The sequence below is a fragment of the Pogonomyrmex barbatus genome, unplaced genomic scaffold (genome assembly GCF_055798465.1).
Source record: "Pogonomyrmex barbatus isolate J1 unplaced genomic scaffold, ASM5579846v1 scaffold8, whole genome shotgun sequence".
NCBI classification, from domain to species: Eukaryota; Metazoa; Arthropoda; class Insecta; order Hymenoptera; family Formicidae; genus Pogonomyrmex; species Pogonomyrmex barbatus.
Genome location: NW_028297182.1, coordinates 7405509 through 7426737, shown reverse-complemented (window position 1 = coordinate 7426737; position 21229 = coordinate 7405509). Strand labels below are relative to the sequence as shown.

At 33.9% G+C, this 21229-nt stretch overlaps 2 protein-coding genes across 8 annotated transcripts in view; one reads left to right on the top strand and one right to left on the bottom strand.

Moving 5' to 3' along the window:
• Positions 1-21229, top strand: part of MESR6 (misexpression suppressor of ras 6) — a 254116-nt gene that overhangs the window by 116676 nt on the left and 116211 nt on the right. The window lies entirely within an intron of this gene.
• Positions 1-21229, bottom strand: part of LOC105426275 (uncharacterized) — a 64216-nt gene that overhangs the window by 38967 nt on the left and 4020 nt on the right. For 2 of the 7 annotated variants that reach the window (XR_016141050.1, XM_089083734.1), the window contains one exon: positions 892-4769. The exons of 1 other annotated variant lie outside the window; for it this stretch is intronic. Coding sequence is in view for 3 of the 6 variants with exons in the window: in XM_089083734.1 (XP_088939860.1) it covers positions 4708-4769 (62 nt within the window). In the remaining 3 variants the exon portion in view is untranslated. Of the gene's footprint in view, positions 1-891; positions 4770-4949; positions 6273-21229 lie in introns of those variants that run through there. 4 more of the 7 variants (XR_016141049.1, XR_016141051.1, XM_089083735.1 and 1 more) reach the window with 4 other exon arrangements.

The window sequence follows — 21229 nt, the reverse complement described above, 5'->3', positions numbered from 1 at the left end:
AAGGTTTTATAAGTATCTAAACAATCTTTGATTAATTTTTAAGAAAAACAGTCAACAATATGTTAGATGTATTGATTATTAAATTTCATGGAGATTTCATATATATCGTAATACATAAAATAGAAAAAAAAGGGATGCTGAAAGAAACATCATGACGGGATAAACATTCCAGAACCAGCTGGACGCCCGCTGGTTTTAAAGCTACTGCACTCTCCCTTCTTCCCGTCACTGTTTAAATAATTTATTCCTCCCTTTTTTTTTTTCTCGGAATCTCGTAGTCATCCACATACGGTGAACGGTCTTACTTAGGGGGAATGGTGGATGGGTAAAAAGACAAGTATACGAGCATACATGTCCGTCTCATGCGTCTATATTGTGCCACATATGTTCTTAAGACACAACGCTGCGAAAGTTGAGGGTGGAAACAAATTCCAGACATAACAAAACTCCTCGTCACCCCAGTGCTTGTAGTGTTCGCATCCGTCTGTTTTTCTTTTAATTGTACCGTCCCTTCTAATATGTCGCACAGGTGGAACAACAAAAATAACGCAATAGAAAAAAAATAAAAGTCGAAAGTAAAGAAGGAGAAGAAGGAAGGAGCAGGTCGGTAAAAACACCAGCTGGCATATGTAATACAGAAACATCCTTGCGTAGACTTATTTGTTTTAATTTAATTCAAATGCTAAGTTACAAATCTCAGTGATGTGACGAAAATAATTTTGGAGAAGATGTAAAAGTTAAAATTAAAAAAAGCTGGAGAAAACACCAGCTGATACAACCTTCAATTTCTTTATTTTCTTTCTTTTACGAAATGTTATTTAAATTTAATTTAAATACAAAGCTAATAAAGTTTGACAATTAGATTTCTCGAAAAAAATTGACAAAAAAAGATTAGATTTAATATGGTTTTATATTTAATACTTTTACAAACTTTTAACTCACAATGATTAATATCAATTATATTACAAACTTTCTATTATTAATAAGAATATAAAATACTTTTGTCTTAATTTAAAAAAAATGGATCTACGTTCGTATACATTGTAATTTATTTCACAAATAATATTAATGATTTTTTTTTCAAAGCAACAATCAACGTGGCGAAAATGTTGCTGGGAAATTAAATTCCTAACAAATTCCATTACATCTCAGTATATACGCTGCAGAAAGTTTGTAGCGGGAAAAGGATGTTACGAGTTTGAACGAAGCCATTCTCTCTCTCTCTCTTTCTTTCTCTCTGCTAAAAAAAGGAAAAACTAAATAAAGCTAAATGAAAGTGAGCAATTCATAACAAATACAAAAACATTAAATATTTTAATATGATAAATAACAAAAATTTTAAAATATTCACAGAGTTTACTTGTTTAACATATATATAGATATATTTTGACAATCTGCGTAATAAGTATAAGTCGACAAAAAAATTTTACACTTTGATGAAACAAATAAACCATAAAGAGATTATTGACATAATCTTAATGAGACGTTACTGAATCTTCTTGGTATCGTGCATTTATGTAAAATATATGTTATAAATGCTGCCTAATTACTACATGTAGCAGATGTATTCTATATGTAAATCGGTACCAAGACCGACCAAACATTAATTAACGTAGATACTCATATATGGACTTCCTAATAATAAAAACAGACACTTGTAATTGTGATAATTGCGGTTAATCTCTGCTGGTATAGTTAATTCCGATTAAATTCCTACGACTATCATTCCGAGAAGCTACAGGTATCTGGGAGTTTTATCGCATTGCAATCGTTGAATCGCGCGTCGCATGGGAGAAATTGAAACTTTTGTGGCTGCTATAATTATGGGTAATTCCGCCGCGGCGGTTTCTTGTAGCAATTTAGATCTAATCGTAAGGTAACGTGTCGAACAGTTCTTACAAATGCGTCGGGAACATAAGCGGATCCACGTCCTGTCCCGAATTCCGACCAAATTAGGCAGCGTACTCTCGGAATTGTATATAGATCGCAAATTGTTACACGGAAACATCATAGGGCACAAAAACTCATAGTAGATGAGACCATTTTATTCAGTGCGTTTTTTTTTTATTATTAAATGAATGTTTTATAGAATTAGACTTTCTCATAATTAACGTACATGTATATACAAAATCTATGCTGTAATGAAATTATATACGACTATCTTGTAATTTTATTTTATAAAACTTAGCTAACGGTTAATTTTTGGCCTAGTTTAAACTTGGAAAGTAGAACGTCGAATATCATTATATATCTTCAGTGAATATATATTATTTTGTTTCTATGTTCAAATCACACATGTCGTTCTAATTTTAAGATAATTTGAGAAAGTTAAAAAAATAATTCTTTTATTTATAATGCAACGATAATTAAATATATCAATTATAATAGTAAACATTATTTTGCGGATATATATATATATATATATATATATATATATATATATATATGAAAGATAAGTAACATGTTGATATTTTACTTCATAATATATGAGTGATATGATGTTGGGTCACTAACGAATCGGTTATTTACTGAAATATGCATCTAAATTTCTCCATATCTCTCATTAATACATGAGATGGTATCAATTTTCGAGCACCCTATATAAGAGAAATGCACACCTCACGAGTTAAACTAGCGTGCGAACCGTTGATGGTGGTGCGTAACAGGTACACGAACCTGATGCCGCGGCACGGGACATCGAGTACATACCCACGGGCGAACGCGCAAGGGCTCTCGAGTGGCTCGGAATTAATTAAACAAAGAGGCATGTTAACGATATAGCGTACATTGACGTTTCGCAGTGGAAGACAGAAGCCTCAATTCGCACCGCGTTAATGCACGCTGGGGATTGCGCTTCCTCATTATCCTGCAATGCGTAATCGACTAATTATTGAGTTTCAGGGAAGGATGCGCATACGCGTACGGCCGTTGATCTCTGATTATTTGCAGAAATGATGATGATGCATCTCTCTCTCTCTCTCTCTCTCTCTCTCTCTCTCTCTCTCTCTCTCTCTCTCTCTCTCTGTCTCTTTCATTTCACATCATTAGTTTATACGCAATCATAAAACAAATACAATAAACATTTCTCGTTTAATGAAAATAACGCTGAAATAGATCTTACTGGTATATAAGAAACTTATTTTATTCGATATTTCTTTACGTAAATTAATATAACAAATACACATAATAAATTAACATATATGTATATATATATATATATATATATATACACACACATATATATATATATATATATATATATATATATATATATACATATGTATAGGTATATTAATTTAATAAACAATAATTAAGAAATAATTTTCCATAAAAGACATTGTCAGAGTATCTCAAAGAAATTCCTTTCCAAGATAAACAGCTTGATAAACTGCATTGACAACAAAGAATGCAAAGCTACATTCTTCAGACTTAAACTACAAGACCAAACTTGGTGATAATAGGTCTCAACATTTCATGACCTTTTTAAGTCGGATGGGATCGCCTTCCTGTAATTAGCGAGCTATATAAAACTCGTAGCGTTTCAATCTACACGATCTTTGAAGAAGAAATGCGCGCATGAAAGAGAGAGAAGGGGGGGGAGGGGGAGGAAAGAAAAAGAGTACGCCCGGCAAGTTTCGCCGAGGTCTTCTACAAATTGCTTTCCTATTCGGCGAATTACGGCCTTTCTCGGATGTAATGGTGCTACGTGCGCTTAGGCTACCGCGGAAAAATATTACAAAGCTACGGTTGCATAATCATTCGGCATTAGACATTATTGCACCGCGGAGAAGCGTGCGGTGTGTAATAATACGTACTGGAGCGTTAATGAGTAACGTCAGCGGTAATGAGTAATAAAGGCGTAGTCTTGTTCGTACTCTCGCGTTTCTACGAATCCTTTTATGTCGATAAAATCGATAAAAAACATTCCACGAGAAGTGCAGCCTATCTTAATTTATCCTTTCGTTCATTGACAAGGAAATTCAAAACCGTTGAATTTCGAAGTTGTAAAAGTATAGAAAGAATTCGTGCAGAACATAGCAACCATTCGTGTAATAAGACTGATAAATACTTATCTTATGCTGTGTCGATTATTTCGACGTGATTCACGATTATTCACATAAATATCATACGATTTTATGGATGCATAAAACGATGTGATAAGGTTAATACTGACATTTCTGAAGAAGAGATATCACAGAAATCAGAAAATATGTAAAAAAGACGACATTATCCAATTTTTTAAGGGAAAGTAGATTTCAAGTTTTTCAAATTAGCATTATCAGAAGAAAAACTTCAATATTTTCAATACGTCTTGTATATAAATGTTTATAGATACATTACTTTATTGGGCGTCTTTCAAAGTAGTGTGTCATAATGTACAAGTGTAAAAATACAAGTGTAAGTCTTGGATATATCATAGAAGCCTGAAGAAGGAAAAGAAAGTACATGAGATATAGTATCGCGTATTTACGAGGATGTCACAACTTCGTGCAAGTCGTCAAAAATTTTTTGAATGACGAGGGCAGATTGTTGAGAAACGCTCGGCGCATTGACTCACCAGCAAGAGGTCCCGACAATTCTGAGTCATAAAATCCACTCGGCATTGCCGATATCCTGACGTACAGCCCCATAAATTACAGTCCCGCTGACCTCGCTCGTCAACTTCGCTGCTACTGGAAACGAACGACGCAGAAGCACAATGTAGACTTACAAAAGTCTCATTTGAACATGAACAAACTGCTGGTCTCTCGATGCATGGGTGGTCATTTCTTAATGAAAAATTGAAAAAAAGTAACATCTTAAGCGTTACATCATAATTTTTATTACATATGTATTAATTATTAATAATATTATAGATTTATAAATTTCTAATATCCATCTATAAAATATCCAAAGATTATTCTAAACTGGTGATAAAAAATTTTTTTAATATTTGATAGATACTCAACTAGTAATAGACATTATAGTATACATATTGTAACTTCAAGCTATCAATTATGTTTTATGTATTTATCAGTTTCAATGTCAAATCTCTATTTCCTTCTCTGTCTTCCTTTCTCTAGAACATTTTATATTTTTTTCAAATATATATTTGTTAAATATGTTTATTAAACAATCCTTCGAAAAACATTCTTTTAATTAAAAAAAGGTAATTATTATGAAATTATAAGAATCTTTCGTGTTACTTAATTATTATATATTTCTTATGCTTTCAACAAAATGAAAACGTACTGTTTGATCTTTCTTTTCCTCTGCAACTATTACTTTCTTTTCTTTAACGAAATAAGATCGCACTTCAAGTAAACGAATACGTGTTTCTGCATATCGACGTCCCCCCATATATTACGGAGAAAAAAAGGAACGAATCGAGCGTTTCTAGGTATGCAACTCAATAAGAAAATATTCGAGAAGAAGAAGCTGTAAATGCCGGATATATGCGGTTGCTTATGTAACATCGATTTTAACGACCGATCGCAAAGAAGTTGCCAGTGCATCCACCAGAAGTATTGACATTTAAATATCTTCATCTGTTCCCGCGCAAAATGGCGAGTCTAATTCGAATCGATATTAATAAGCGTACTCCGAGACGCGTACGCCACGAGTTTCTTGTCGACATGAGTCGACACGATGGATGTTCGTACGTAACATTGGCGGTAAGCGTAACGGATTTGTACTGTCGAATACGAAGACTCGAGCGGTCTGCGTATCGAGCATAGAAAAACATTAATATTTTTATCGAAACGCATCGTGCAATGCGAACGCGTACACGACGCAGGAATTTATAACGGCTATTCGATAGATGCCAGACAATCATTTTCGATCGTTTTTTGCGATCAAACGCAATTTATTACACGTAACAAACAGCTGCTCCGACGATTGAGTACCATTTTTGTCAAATAATACTTTTACCTGCAAGGGAAGAAATCTTGCTTGCAGAGAGATAATATTAATATGTTGAATTCTCTTATGACATTGAAAATTACATTCTTATTTATTCTTTAAAATTACGTACTTATTAACAGCATTATTTTTTTCAATATTAAATAATTCATATTTAATTTTGTTTTCTTTATTTTATTTATTTTGATATGCTGTGATGACGTGTCTTTTTTACTATCAATATCCTTTTATTTATCGCTTATGAAATTTTATATGTATTCTTTAAATAAACGATTTAAAAAACTGTAAACATGATTTACGCAAAAGAAATTAAGCAAAAAGTTATTTGCTACTCAGAGTTCTCAAAGTATACATGTTCGAATCTGACAAGTATAAATTATTGCAGTTTCGTGCTGGTATCACAGTACGAGGACACTCGGTGCAGCAATGTGCACGTAAATTACAAGCTGTGAGATTCATACACGATGATCTGACGATAAACCAGTGATCTTTGAACAATCGCATTCAGCGAATTTGACGTCACGTCAACTGATTAAAGTACGATGCGACAATAATTGTTAAATAATTACTAAATATTAAATAATATAAATTATACACAAATTTAAAACTGTTCATTTGCTTTTTTTTAGGAATAATCTATTACTTTGATTCCCTTAGAAAGTAGAAAAACTGGAATTTTATGATGATAGATCATTAAACGATATATACACGGGTCTCTTAATATATTTTATATATATATATAAAATCAAATTTCTTATTTAACCCAAATCTTAAATCTAATCTTTGATTTTGCCTAATATATTCTGGAATCATGAAATCATTTTGCAATTAGTACTATCCATTAGATTCTGCAATTATTTCCAATTGATAGATTTTGCAATTATTCCCATTGCGCATGCAATAATAAACGGATGTCTGTCATACATTATGAAGTTACGTTTAATACAGCGATGTTGAAAATGAAGATAATAGATGCATACTGTAAGAAGATTATAAAGCCCTCGATTATACCCGCAGGCGTACAATGAAGCGATTCGTTTACACCCTTAAAAATCAATGGACAATTAATCATCGAGCGAATGATCGCGAATAGCGATCAGGTTGACTAATTTGTCAACCGCCGAGTGTTAATTATCGCTTCTTATGTGTGATGGTTATAACGGAGACGTTAATTGCATGTTTCATGTGCCAATGAACCGCGGTATATGATTATTATATAAATTTCATAATAAGTATAATAAAATAATAAAAATAATAAAATTAAAACCGATAAGTATTGTAAATTTATTTATTGTTTCGCTTGCTTATATTTTGTAAACGCTCATTTTTATAAATGAAAAATAAATAAATAAATAAGATATATATTTTTTAAACACACAAATAATTTATTTAACATATATCTTTCTTATGGAATGTTCATTAATTATATTTATTAAAAATATTTTTATATATATATATATATATATATATATATATATATATAAATTTTTTATATATTTATATATATATATATATTTTTATATATATATATATATATATATATATATATATATGTGCAAAGAAAGTATTTTACACGTTTTAATATTTAATTATTTCTAAATTGTAAAATTGCATATCATTTTGTTGTAAGAGAAAATATAAATACAAATATTATAAAAAAAAAAAGAAATTTGAAGATTCTACATAATTTCTTTTTCCAAAATAAAATGATACAAAAAGTAAAAATTATACAATTCTGTAAAAAATTCGATGAAAAAAGAGCAATAAATCTACGAAAACTACGCGTTTCCGTTTTTATGAAATCGATGAGTTTTAATTATTCATCATTAGTAATTCACTTCAATTTGCATATTCTATAAAATTTCAGGAAACGATCGCGCGTTTCACACGATACTTGGACAGAAAGGTCGGGCTGGGTGCGAAGGCGCGCTGCGCTACCCAAGAACGCTATTTAATGGTCCCGGCGTGTTGCAATACGATATCGCGAGGTAGCACTGCGAAATGTTATGATAAAACCTGATTTGCATCACAATGGCTGCATCTGTCTTCCGGACTATGTTGCATGCTCCATCTTGGCTCGTTGACGTTTAATGATGCCCGCGCGTATATATATATATATATATATATATATATATATATATATATATATATATATTCACCATCACCCCGGCGTGTAAACACGCGTGTAGGTCGCCTCGAGGTCTTGAAAATAATGGAAAAGCCGATTAAGTCGCTAAGTGTGCACGCTGCCGACGGAAACGTGTAGGATAGCGCGTTGCGGGCGCTTGTGCGCGCCGCAAAATCAGCGATCTTTCAGCATAAATTTCAGCGTGTCGTAACGCTCGTTGACGTCCAGGCTAAGCTGTTCCACGTTCGGTATAGGATATTATCTACGAGCGCGCGAAAAGTCGCGAGGAGATCCTTTTTCACCGCGCCACTGTGACTGGCGTGCAACGGCCACGGATAATAATGACGGTAGTGTGGGAGACCGCGATGCAAACGTACGCGGCGCTACATCAACTTGGCAGACCGTGAGGCAGACTTAATTGCGATACTTGTGCGGTCGTCAAAGACGATACGCTGCACGGTCGTCGATAGATCTGCTTGACCGTTATTGGATAGCGAAAGATTAATATTCACCATAACGGTAACCACCGCGTTGTCACAATTAAGACTTTATAAAAAAAAATCATCTTTTACCTCGGTATAAATTTCTGCTAAATTGCTAAAAGTAACCAAATAGAATAGAATAGAGATTTATTTATTTATATTCGTAGGGATTAAATAGAATGATGATTAATTTTCTAATTTGGAGATTTGATTGATTCAATTAAAATGAAGCACATTAGAAGTTACTTGACTGATTATTATCATGAAATAAATACGTTATTGACTAATGATTCAAAATGCTGATTAAATTATATGCATAATTTATTTATATATTACATATGGTATAGCATATCTTAGAATTTGTATAAAAATCCCTTAAGCCTCAAATTTCTATTTTTTTTTTCGCGTGTACGCAAGATTTCTGATTACATTAAAAAATTGACTTATAAAGATTCATCAAATTTCACAACACTGACATCCATGCACCAATGCAGCCGTGGAATTAAACCGAAGACGTTGCAGGACATCAGACGATAAATAGTGTCATTATGTTTCGCTTAACTGAAAGTTTGAGCGTTAATATCACGGAAGTATCGCGATTATTGAAAAATACAATGATATCGAGATAATGTAAATCCTCTCATAGCCACGTCTTATTTAACCGTGGCAAAAAAAAAATTAAAAATTAAAAATTTCTTTTAGATTCCTTTGCTTTTAGATGTGAATGCAAACACTCTTATATGATGACGGCCATTTGGCCTTTTCTAATCTGGAATCGAGATAAATACATTAGCAAAGACAGCATGCAACACATCAAAGATTTCATTATTAGAGAAATGAATAGAGAAAGAAAATGAGATTTTTAATCTATCCTTTTAAATCGTTTCTTTTAGAGAATCGAAAGAAAATAGTTTTAAAGCATATTGCGTATTCGGAGAGATTGTAATCAATGATACGAACTTGTGTGCCATAATCAGCGTAGTGAAATTTAAGTTTTCCATATTTACGCTCACGATATGAAGAAATAAGGTGTGTTCGCACAAAGATCAGTATCACACCGACTACAAAGTGTCGTTAAAACAAATCGAAATTTGATATACGACTTTGCTACAATCTTTAGTTATGTGAAATATTCGACACACCCGCGTAATAGTCTCATTCATCGTCTCCAGGAGTGGCACTCACGTCTCAGATATCATTTTATAGCATCTAGACACATTTTACTCAGCTCTTGATATCTCGATTTCAAAACTGAAACCTATTGATTCACTTTTTACAAGCTCCGCTTTACATTTATAGGTACATTGAATTTTATACTTATGGATTTTTCCACAGAGATTTTGATTTAACTTTTATTTTTACATAGTTCCATCGATTTGTTATCACATCTCTGCGCGACATGCGCTCCTTTTATATTTTTAATTCTTCAAACTTCATGTTTCTATTCTTTAAATTTAAAACAATTTATTGGCGTTTTGCAAATAGCAATTATTTTCTATAATATATACACGATCGGCCTTTTTTATTATTCTTTTCAATCTTTTGCATCGTTAGAAAAATTTATATTGTTAATTATTTCGATGCGTTTTATCGGCACTTTTGAATAAATTGCTGCCCTGCAATTTAGTTTTAGTTACAAAAAACACCCCTAAATGCAACATTATTACTAAATATTTAAAAATATTTTAGTCATCCATTTTCCCATGATTTCTTTCATTTATCAAATCTCTATCTCAAAAGGGAAGGTATGTCGATGCCGACATACTCGTGGCTTCTTGATTTTCTTGCCAAGCCGACGGTAATAAGGAGCCCTCTCCTCTCACACCGTGGAAGAAGCGGGGTCGACGGTGGTTTATGGGGGTCGCGTTCCCACTTGTGCAATCGCTTCATGGTAAAGTGTTACACGAATGCATACAAGGGATTTTCTCTCTTCCTTTTCCCGGCGCCCTCTTTCGTCTCGTTCTCCTCCTCGCGTCTCTTTCTTCGCGCCTCTCTATCTCCTCTCCTCCCCCTTTTTTTCCCCCCTCAGTCTCGTCTTCCTCGCTGTTTCTTCGTCGCTCACGCGAGTATCGCGGAATGCATCGGCACTTCCGAGCATCCCCTCGTTATCGTTGTTGCAAATCCACTCGCCGCAGCTGGGATCTGTGAGCTACTGTTTACGTCTTATCGCTAGCTAAAGCCCAATGAACACTTTGGACAATGACGATATACCGTGCGTATAAATTTCTGAGAATCGATAGATATCAACGTACAGTTGGGTTTCGATACGTGAAAATTAGATTAAGAAGAAATAAAGGTTATCTCATCATTTTTACGTTCTATTATTTATCAGAATGCAATGCATGACAATAACGTTACATAGCAGTTTGAAATTTTTTAAAATAATTACTATCACTTTTTTATTGTTATACATTAAAGAAAGGAAATGTAACTAAAATTCACAATTAACATTTTAAAAAAGGATTAAATTTTTCCATCAATTTTTATTATTCCACATTAAATTATTCCACATTAAACAATAAAACATTTATTAGACAATGTTTAATAATAAGATAATTTACTAATAATAGAAACAAATAATTAAAAATTTTTAAATAGAAATTTCATGAATTAAATCTTTTTCACACAATTAATACCAATTGAAATATTATACTTTTTCTATTTTGTTCACATTGTATTATAATTACAAGAGTATATGATAATTAATACAATTTTTAACAGCAGAGACCATTGACCTTTAATCATTAGTTAAGTTTAGTATTTGTAGAATTGATACGCATACGATTAAATTTCCAAGATAACGTCTCGTATAACATTGTATGCTATACACAGCGCTACATTGTCGGTGTGTTCATGTATCATATTACTGCACGTGTGCTCCGGTAAATTTTTATCACTCATCAGCCACGATCATTTTATCCGCTCAGAGGGAACATGTTCTTTCCAAACATAGTACGCATTTCAGGTTTCTTGGTACTATCTTAAGTCCACCATATTAGGAACACGTAAACTTAAAATAAAATATAACAATGTGCATATATTATGCTTTTTACGGAAAATTTTCCTTGCCTAAGATAATTATTCTAACAAAGTTTATTAATAGTTTAATTCTATGCCATATTTTTAATTCTGCCAGCTAAAGGCATTGTAGAATATACAGCACAATAGGATTAATATTTTTAAATAAATATGTATCTATTTCAATGTTGGTTGTAGTATATTCAAATATATTCTAGTAAAATTTATAAATTATATAATATATAACATGTGGAATACAACATATTTTATATTATAAATTACAATTGATACCAAAATATCCAATAAAACTTATATATAATATATATTCTGATCATTTTATTAGCAATTATAATAATATTTGAAAATTAGAAATAATTTTCTCTTTTTCATAAGTTTAATAAATACACGTGGAGCGGTATTTGAATGTTCTAGTTTATATGTCTTGTAAATCTTTTACGAATTGACATGATCTCGATTTGCAAATGAGCTATACGTTCATCGCCATGCTACATTTTCCTTAATTTTTTTCTTGTAACGATCATTATCTGTCTGAGAAATTTCATGCTATATTATCGTTTGTCGAAGCTGATTACTCGCTAGGGGCTACCTATCAAATCAGCCCAAGTACCAATGATTCTAACCATTTCATCATTGATGCTGTTTATTTAGTAATTTACCTGTCATATATGTATGATCGATGATTGCAGCGCAAAAAATTGACGCCTTTGCGACACCGAGTGCTACCGTGCGCACGTTCACCACGGCGCGCAACATTGTGTATTATAAAGCATGCTCGCGATTCTGCAAATCTACGTCGTTAATTTTACCCGGCAACCCGAGTTCTTGCCACCCATCAGTATTCGTGTGTGCCAATAAACGAAGGTGCGTAATACAAATGTGCCACACTGATTACGTCGCGAGTGCATTCACTCTGTACACGCAGAGCAGAGGTCTTAATGATATTATGGTTATTAATGGCACGACAGTGATCGATTAACCTCCGAAAAAAACTCTATTTCCCATTACAAATATACGTATAATTATATCTTTCCGATTCTCGGTGACATTGGGTGTGCTTTAAAAGTTGTCGCACCTAATTGGATACTTGTATATAAGGTGGATCGAAAAGTATAGCATGATTTGCAAGTTGAAATGATTCTTCATGGAAGAATATTGAATACATGAAAAAAATTCTATAAAGTCTAAAATTCTATTAAAATGATAAATGATTTCGTATTTATTTTAACAATATAATGGCACAAAGAAGATTATTTTCATTAACCATTAATAAAATTCAAAAATTTTTAAAAAGTATTCTTGTAAAAATAAATTTGTATGAAAACAAGTTTTATCTCTTACTTACGAAATTTTAAAAAATTTGCTTTTAAGTTAGTTTAGTTTGTTATAAAACACGCTTATAGAATATTTTAAGAATGTCTTATATAGACTTGTTCTTAGATTTTCCAATTATCTTTTAAAAATAAGAATATATATTAACAGATTTAAAAGAAATTAATTAACTTCATTAAAGTTGAAAACGACGATAAAAATTATATTCATCTATTAAGATAATTTTCCAAGTACATGAATAAAAGTATTAAATATTATCGTTCAAACTATATGTTATTTCGACGTTTAAATTTGTCTCTCCTAATCACACGTTAAATCATTTTGCACTATTTTATTTAATTTCTAGTTCGCAATCTTAGCAATGACCGCACATTGTTCGGCAAATTTTTCTGATAAAGGTATCATTAAAGATACATGCATACCTATCGCGGCAGAAAAAACTGCGAAAGTTAATACTTTCTCTTGCACTTTAAATTTCTCTGGGCTAGAGAGCGAGAAAAAGGGAAACAAGAAAGGAAAAACGAGGGAAAGAGAAAGAGAGAAGAAAGTGATGGGCGGTGAAGGGCAGAGCTCAGCAACTTTATCGCTTATTAATCGTGCGACTGTGATCGATTATCTTGAGTGAGAATGGCCATTTCCACGTAGAAGGTAGCAATTATGCTCGATTCTTGGGCTATTATTACATCGGAGAGGGCCTCCACCGAAGGAGCGGCCGTGGTCCGCGTAATCGCGGCGCGTTGTTAAAGGCGAGCCCGACGGATTCGTGCACTAGGCCGAGATTGATTTATAAAGTATTAATTGCTGGTACATGGGCGGGGAGGAAGAGTTGAAATAGCACTGCACGCTCTCTCCATTCCCCGTGTAATTGAAAATGAGGAGGAGCTTTTACCGACAATAACCGCAGAAGGCCCGGGCTTCCGCTGTGCGGGAGAGCGGCAAACACGCTCATTTGAAATTATTAACGGCCTACATTTCGCCGAATAACCGAAAGCTAAAAGTTTTTGGACATATCTTAGCGCTGCCTGTGACTAAAACAAGAATAGTAACATCGCAAAAGCAAAAGTACGTGTTTCGTATGTATATCTTGTATACAATATGTATTATTTTTTGCGATAATATTATAAAACTAAATAATATTTATGTTATTTCGAGATCTATATGTTTGGGATCTCCTTTAATGAGTATATTTTATTTATTAAATAATTCTAATATTACAAATAGCTTCTACATATTCGAATATAAAAAGAAAAATTATGTAACTTTTGTATAGATATGTAGATGAATGTGAGTATATCACGCGCAATAACAAGAGAATTTTTAAATTAAAAAGTACATATAAAATAATAGATAGTAATAATGGACATATTGTATATACAGAACATATAAAATATCTTTAAAAAATTTATAAAAAACTTTAAATATTATTTAAAAATAATTTGTGTGCACATATTTTTTATCATAAATATATTCAAAGAATAATTGCCTTATTGAGTTAGGTTACAAATCAAATAACAAAAATATACAATTAATGTTTATAAAATTTGCAAAATTGATGATGCTCAAATCCTAATATTTAAACAATGTACACTTCTCTAATGATGCATACGCTTCTGGTATGCGTTATTCGTCATATTATTTGGAACATAAATTTTCTCTACATAACAACGTTAAATATGCATCGTTATAGGAGGAAGCTGAAGGAAACAATTAATGAACAATTACGATGTAATTTATGATTATGGCGTTCAGTGATATCCATCATGAGCTAATGCTGCTTATAAATAGTTAGTCAATAAATTCAATGGACCTATACAGGAATCCAATGATTACATATTAGGACTGTCTTCCGTCATGTCGCATATTAAAATGTATAGCTATAATTATTATTTAAATAAGTCATTATTTGACTTGTATTTTTTTGTCGTTACACAGATTTTATTGGCATGTCTATTTAAATGTAAATATGCACTGTTTATGTTTAAACAGATAATATTACTATTGTTAAAGTTACATAAAATAGAAGAAACATGTAAAAGCCACATGTAAAAAGCAAATAACTTATCTTCATCTATCTATCGATTTATTTATCTTAAATTTCTTTTTAACTTGTTAAAATGTGACGTTAAATACGTAATTAAGAAGAGAGAATTACCGAGTGCAAGAAAAAGCAAGTACTTAAAGGATACCAGTTTAGCCGACAGGTTATAATTACAATGAATGAGTTAACTCGATCTTTAGAATCGATAGTTTATACTCTGATCCTCATACTCGTAAATCGTAAATATGTATGTCATTTATTAGCCACGAACTAATTATGAAACAATTATAAAAATCGAAAATATGCATATATCATAAAAAGATATAATATTTTTATAAAGGGATGTACGTATACATTTTTCCATTTTATTTACTTTTAATCGTTGGAAGGAAACTATCAATAATTATATCTTTCGTAGTTGTAATTAAAATGCTATGCTCTTGTTTTATTAAAATTAAACTAATTTTTTTTTATATTTTAAGTATAGCTTAAAGCCGTATATACTTGGATATATATCGTTGCTTGTACTACATATACTACATGACAATAAATAAATCAAAACCCTGTCATCTTTATCATAGAATTGATCGAAATTTTTTTAGAAGGCTGTACGAATGGTTCGTTGCCTTTAATTTGAATAATCTCTCGTGACTTCCCGACTCGTCTGACTCGTTATAAGAACAAGCGCACAGATTATCCGGGTATTAACCGCGTTCTTGAAGATCAGAAGACGGATGTCGTCGGGGGGGGGGGGGGGAGAGGGGATTCTCAAGGTTCAAGTTTCGCCAGGAAAAGTTCTTGTACGTTTTCTTCATTTTGCTCGACGCGCACGACGAAGGTGGATCGGTAGACCGCGTAATAGAAAGTTTCGCGTGCGTTAAACACGCGGCTTCTTTTATTCATTCTCGCTGCTCGCATTGTACAACGCGATTACGCGACATCGATGAATCGATGGATCGTTGAATGAATTTACGTACGAAGAAGGGGAAAGGGGAAGGGACTACCGATGCACCACAGCTGCGCCCAAATTTTGATGAGTAACGATTCTATCAAGCGTCGTCAAGGAACGATCGAGGTGTTAATAAGAAACTTCGAGGAACAAAAGAAGTTAATTAACACCTTTAGCAGCTGCATGAACAACCTGTCGCACGTTTAAATTGGAAAGTTCTGCGAAGAAAGTCAATAAAACGGAACTTGAAGTTTTACATTCCTCGCATTACAAGAATTATTTTGAGATCGACGCTATACTCCTGAGATTGTACGGAAAAGTATTTAGTTCATTACATCAAAGTTTTCTACTCTGTCCAAACTTTTAGTTCAAGATACTTTATATATAGTAAACGTCAAATATAAAAAGGTAGATTACCTTTTTTATTTTTTTTGATAAATTATTAACTTATAAGAAATTTGCTATTTTTATTATGAAAGTCGATAATTCGTTCTCCTATTGACAGGAACAAAATTGCATTGATCATTGAGATAACAAGGAGAGTGAAGTCAGCGGTTTGTGACGTAATAGCCAAACGTAACGATGATTGCACAATTTTCATTTACACATATCGTATTGGCGAGGTCACTAATTGCTCATTAGTAATTACATAAAATGCATCAGAAAAGATTGTAATTTCCGCATCACCGATGTGAAACTTCGCATTAGTATTAGTGAAGCAAGAGCCGGTTCACAATTTACTATCCTACATATCACACGTGTGATTGCTTGCAATGTCCACCGTAATGAAGCATATAAAACGACGAATGGAATACATTTGAGCACTCCGACATCGATCGATAGGACACAACCGTTTCTACGAGAATGATCCATTTCATAATACTCTTATCGATCACTCTTAATCCGTTCTGCTGCTCCGAACTGGATGGATATCAAACATCAAAGATTTAAATAGAAATGATTGTTTAAAATAAAACTATATCGTGCTATATCGGTACAATTTGTCATACAAGCGAAATTCCAGCAAATGTTATGCAATCATGAGGAAAACGATAATATTCATAAAACGATTGAAAAAAATCCGTCTTCCGGATTTCATTTTTACCTAAAATCAAATAATAATTTTTCTTTTCTTCAAGATTCTTATCGTAACGAAATATTCATGATAAACTATCAATAAAATTTAATAATTATTAATTCCGAAATTCATTAGAAAAATCGATTTCTCTTCTCTCTCTCTCTCTCTCTCTCTCTCTCTCTCTCTCTCTCTCTCTTTAATGTTTTGCTCTAAAAATAGTTTAAACTAACCCAGTTTCTATATACATTTTTTAAAATGAAGCCAAATACGCACGTTACTCTTACATTCGTACAGGATTACGTTAAACGTACTATCCAATTTCTATTTCCTTCTTTTCTTTCTCTTTCTTTCTTTCTTTCTTTAATATCCGCAATCATTAACCGTTATATCCATCTTTCATTTAGAAAGGGACTATTAGAGACTGAAAAACCGTAAGACTATTTCGACTCGGACTTAATAATCCGCGCGGCGCTTTTAGAATTCAGGTAACAAACGACGACACCGGCGCTATTCGCGTCGAACTCGCGAATACAAATAAAGGTGACTGAATTATAGATGGTCGACGGTATTAGCCGTTCGACCCGCGTAGCCCTCCGAATGCTCGTGCGGTAAATTGAAACGTTATACCGCTCGGAGGCGCGACTTTAATCCGCGCCAGCTCGTCGCTGATTAATGCCATCAAATCGAATCATCCGGCTGTAGCTGCATCTTGAGGCTACACGCCAAGGCTCTCTTCCTGCAGTCCTTCGCGAGAGATGATTGCCTCTCCTTGCGCACGGTATCAGCGCTCTTCTTTCATCTTCGTCCCGCGAGTCCGTGGGAGCGGCATTACCCGGCCGCTTCTTAGTTTGTGTGTGTGTGCATATGCACGTAACATTCTAAACTGTAATCTGTGAATATCTGACGTAAAGGGAGGTTTCGGAGAGTATTGCGATGTTTTCACATGTTTTTATTTCGAAAGGAGTAATAAGTGTCGACGATACTTGACATTTCTGCTAATTGAAAGAGATGGATCGATACATTACACGTCTAAATTAAACAATATATATATATATATATATATATATATATATATATATATATATATCAATCAATATATTATATTAATCTCTCAATTATCTCTTATCCATTTGAAAAAAAAAAAAAATATACGAAATGTAGAATAATGGAATAGCTTATATTTTTGGATTGATATTAGAGAGCGGTAAGCGTCTTTTCAAGAGTGAGGTTTCTTAGGAGGAGATACTTTTTGTGATAAGAGAAATGTGTTTCTTAGAGACCAAATGCATTGCCCATTCTCGTAGACGCTTATACGCATTGACTCGTAAATAGGGGCCAATATTCGCGCAATAGTAGAGATTGCACAAATATATTTCGCAATTTTTGCGTCATCGTAGCGCCGTCTGCTTTTGCCGGAGCACGGAGCGTTATATTAAAGAGAAACGAACGAAACGAGTTTATGGTATACGAGAAGTAGTGGGAGTCGTGCGAAGGAGTGATCTGACCAGTAGATTGCGATATACAAATATTATGCCAAGCGCAATGGGAGAAAATAGCTTTCGTTTGAAAATGACTGTCGTACTGGACTAGAGTCAAATAATCGTGACAATTGCATGAGAGACGATGGTTACTTAACTGAAACCCACGTGGAAACGTGCCGGGATATCGCGACACCCACGTCGAGCGAAAATAGATTTACCTAACGATATTCGAGAGTGTGTGCGGTGCCTCGAGTGAATTTGACTAATATCTACTCGAAAGATAGGGAGAGACAAGGAAGAATCGTTAACTCCTGAGAGCTGCGTAAACACTTATGTCGATGAGTAAGTTTTAAGACTATTGGAAAATAAGTGCGGTATCATGTACCTTCGTAATATCTCGAAAGATAATGCACACAGCCTATCGTAATTTTCGTACCCGGAAAAACGTTGCCTCACCGTTACTCTCATCGAATAAATTGATGATATTTTTTTTTCTTTTCACGCGATAAATAGAACTGTTTGTATGCAATCTTGCGTTTGCAGTTAATTTCGCACAGAATCGGAAAATTAAACATTTGGAAAATCACACATCAAAGTTTCACAGTATCGCCGGTGGTTATGCTAAAATCACACGATTGAATTCGATATAACATTGTTAAATTCAATTTTCCATACTACAAATACGGAAAAATATATCTTGCGTTTCAATTGTCACGTTTCCATCGTCGCGGACAAATATACAGATCATGTCTATGTGTCTATATATCATTGAAAAAACTCTGAATTCATCGAAATTATATTGGTCTTTGTTATAAAATACGTGATGTAAGTATGGTGAAGATATTACTCGCATCTTATTCTACAAAATTTTCTACTCGTTAAATTTTTTTTGATGACGATTCATTTCTCATCTTTATTATTCAGTATTTATTTAATTTTTTTAATATAGGAAAGATGTAGATGTAGATACGGATTATACGATATTAAAATAACAATGAACGTTTGATCGCAACTAATCTTTCCCCGTGCCGTGACCGACGGAATATACGAACGCGAAAAGAGACGGGGATGATGGAGGAGACGCGATCAGAAAGAGAGGGGAAACGTCCGCGACGTGGAAACGTCGATACAGATTTCCGTGGAACTTGATCCCGGTATCCCGGCATTTATTCCACTTGTCTCTCGAATCAGTCACGACGATCTTCACGATCTTTCGTAGGTGCATAAATCACGCGGAGAATACCCGCGGCTGTTCCGTCTCGCTGCGACCTTTCGATCAAGCACGGGCCTCGTTTGCGGAATTTATTGTCTTACATCACACGAAAGCGAGCGTGCACATTTATATATGTGTCGTGTATGTGTGTATGTGTGTATCTGTTTGCCTGTTACGTCGAGGAGTATCGGTTTTTTTTTTTTTTTTCATCATCGTGTCATCGTCGATGTGATCCGGCGCCGTCACGAAATCGTCGATGTCGTTAAATTGATGTTCTATTAAAATTCCGATATCCGCGAGAGCGCGGACGCGCCGCGCCGCGCCGCGCCGTTTTGCCGTAGAGCCGCGGCGTAAAGGCGCGAGGTTAAACGATGGACAGGGCGATAAGGCTAATGAGCTGTAACGATCCTTTCCCCGCTTTATCCTCCCCCCACCGACGGCGCGGTTAACCTTTATCCGTGCGCGATTTTCAAAGACCTTGTTAAACGCCGACTTTCTCCGCGAGAGCCTTGCCTAATTTCTTAGTGCCCGAGGATTGGACGAGCGTCCAATCGCGTTTATGGGCGAACATAATTGTTGCGCATAACCCGGGGTTCTCTCCTATAATTGGTCGCTCTTTATCGTCTGCCTTAATAACGGTTTGTTGAGAATTAGATAAAAGTTTCGCGTATATGCGCGACGACGAATACTTGTACGCGTTTTCGCTGCGTAATTTACATTTACATTTAGAATATAGCTACGAAGTAACTAATTGGATAGCGACGTAAATTATTATTAAATCCTCATCATTTGTTATTTTTGTGTCAATGGGGTCGATCGCAAGTCCGCGTCATATAATTAAAAGACTCCGCATAATGCCTCATGCACTAAAGGATTTAAAGAAAAAAAAGTCCATCTGCATTTTCAAGGCAATTGCGCGTAAGACGGCACTCAGACGGCTTAATGATACGGATGCAACATGTGATAATTAATGAACGCTACATTAGCATATTAATCCTTTACATGGCTGTTCGCGTATAATTTATAATACAAGAAGTTTTCTTGCGGGACGGCGAGAGTGGGAAAACGGATTAGAAATAATCACGTTCTTCCTGTGTTTCACTTCTGCATCCCCCTCGCTCGATGCCATAAGACGAAATTCCAACCCGCCTATATATCTCACTCGTGATCGACCTACACGCGTCTGGAATGCACTCAGATAATGTGATTATGCTAATGGCCAATACGATCGATGGAAGGTGATATTCATGATTGGGAATCCCCACGTCACACTGCGATCGACAATAATTATTGAAAATGACCCATCAATCTCACTCAGTCTTTAAAGCCACCCTGATACGTTACTATCGGAGATAGATTTCGGCTCGGAGAATTTAGAATTTTATATTGCAATATGCAATACTCAATTATTGAGTAATTATTCTGAAATAAGAAAGATTCTAATAGAAGTCTAGACTTTTAAACGAATATATATATAATACAAAATTATATATTATATAATATATTAAATTATAATATTATTTTCTATATGTGTGGCAAATCATCAGAATAAACCAATTAGAGTTAATAACAACGCGATATTTTAAGAGCT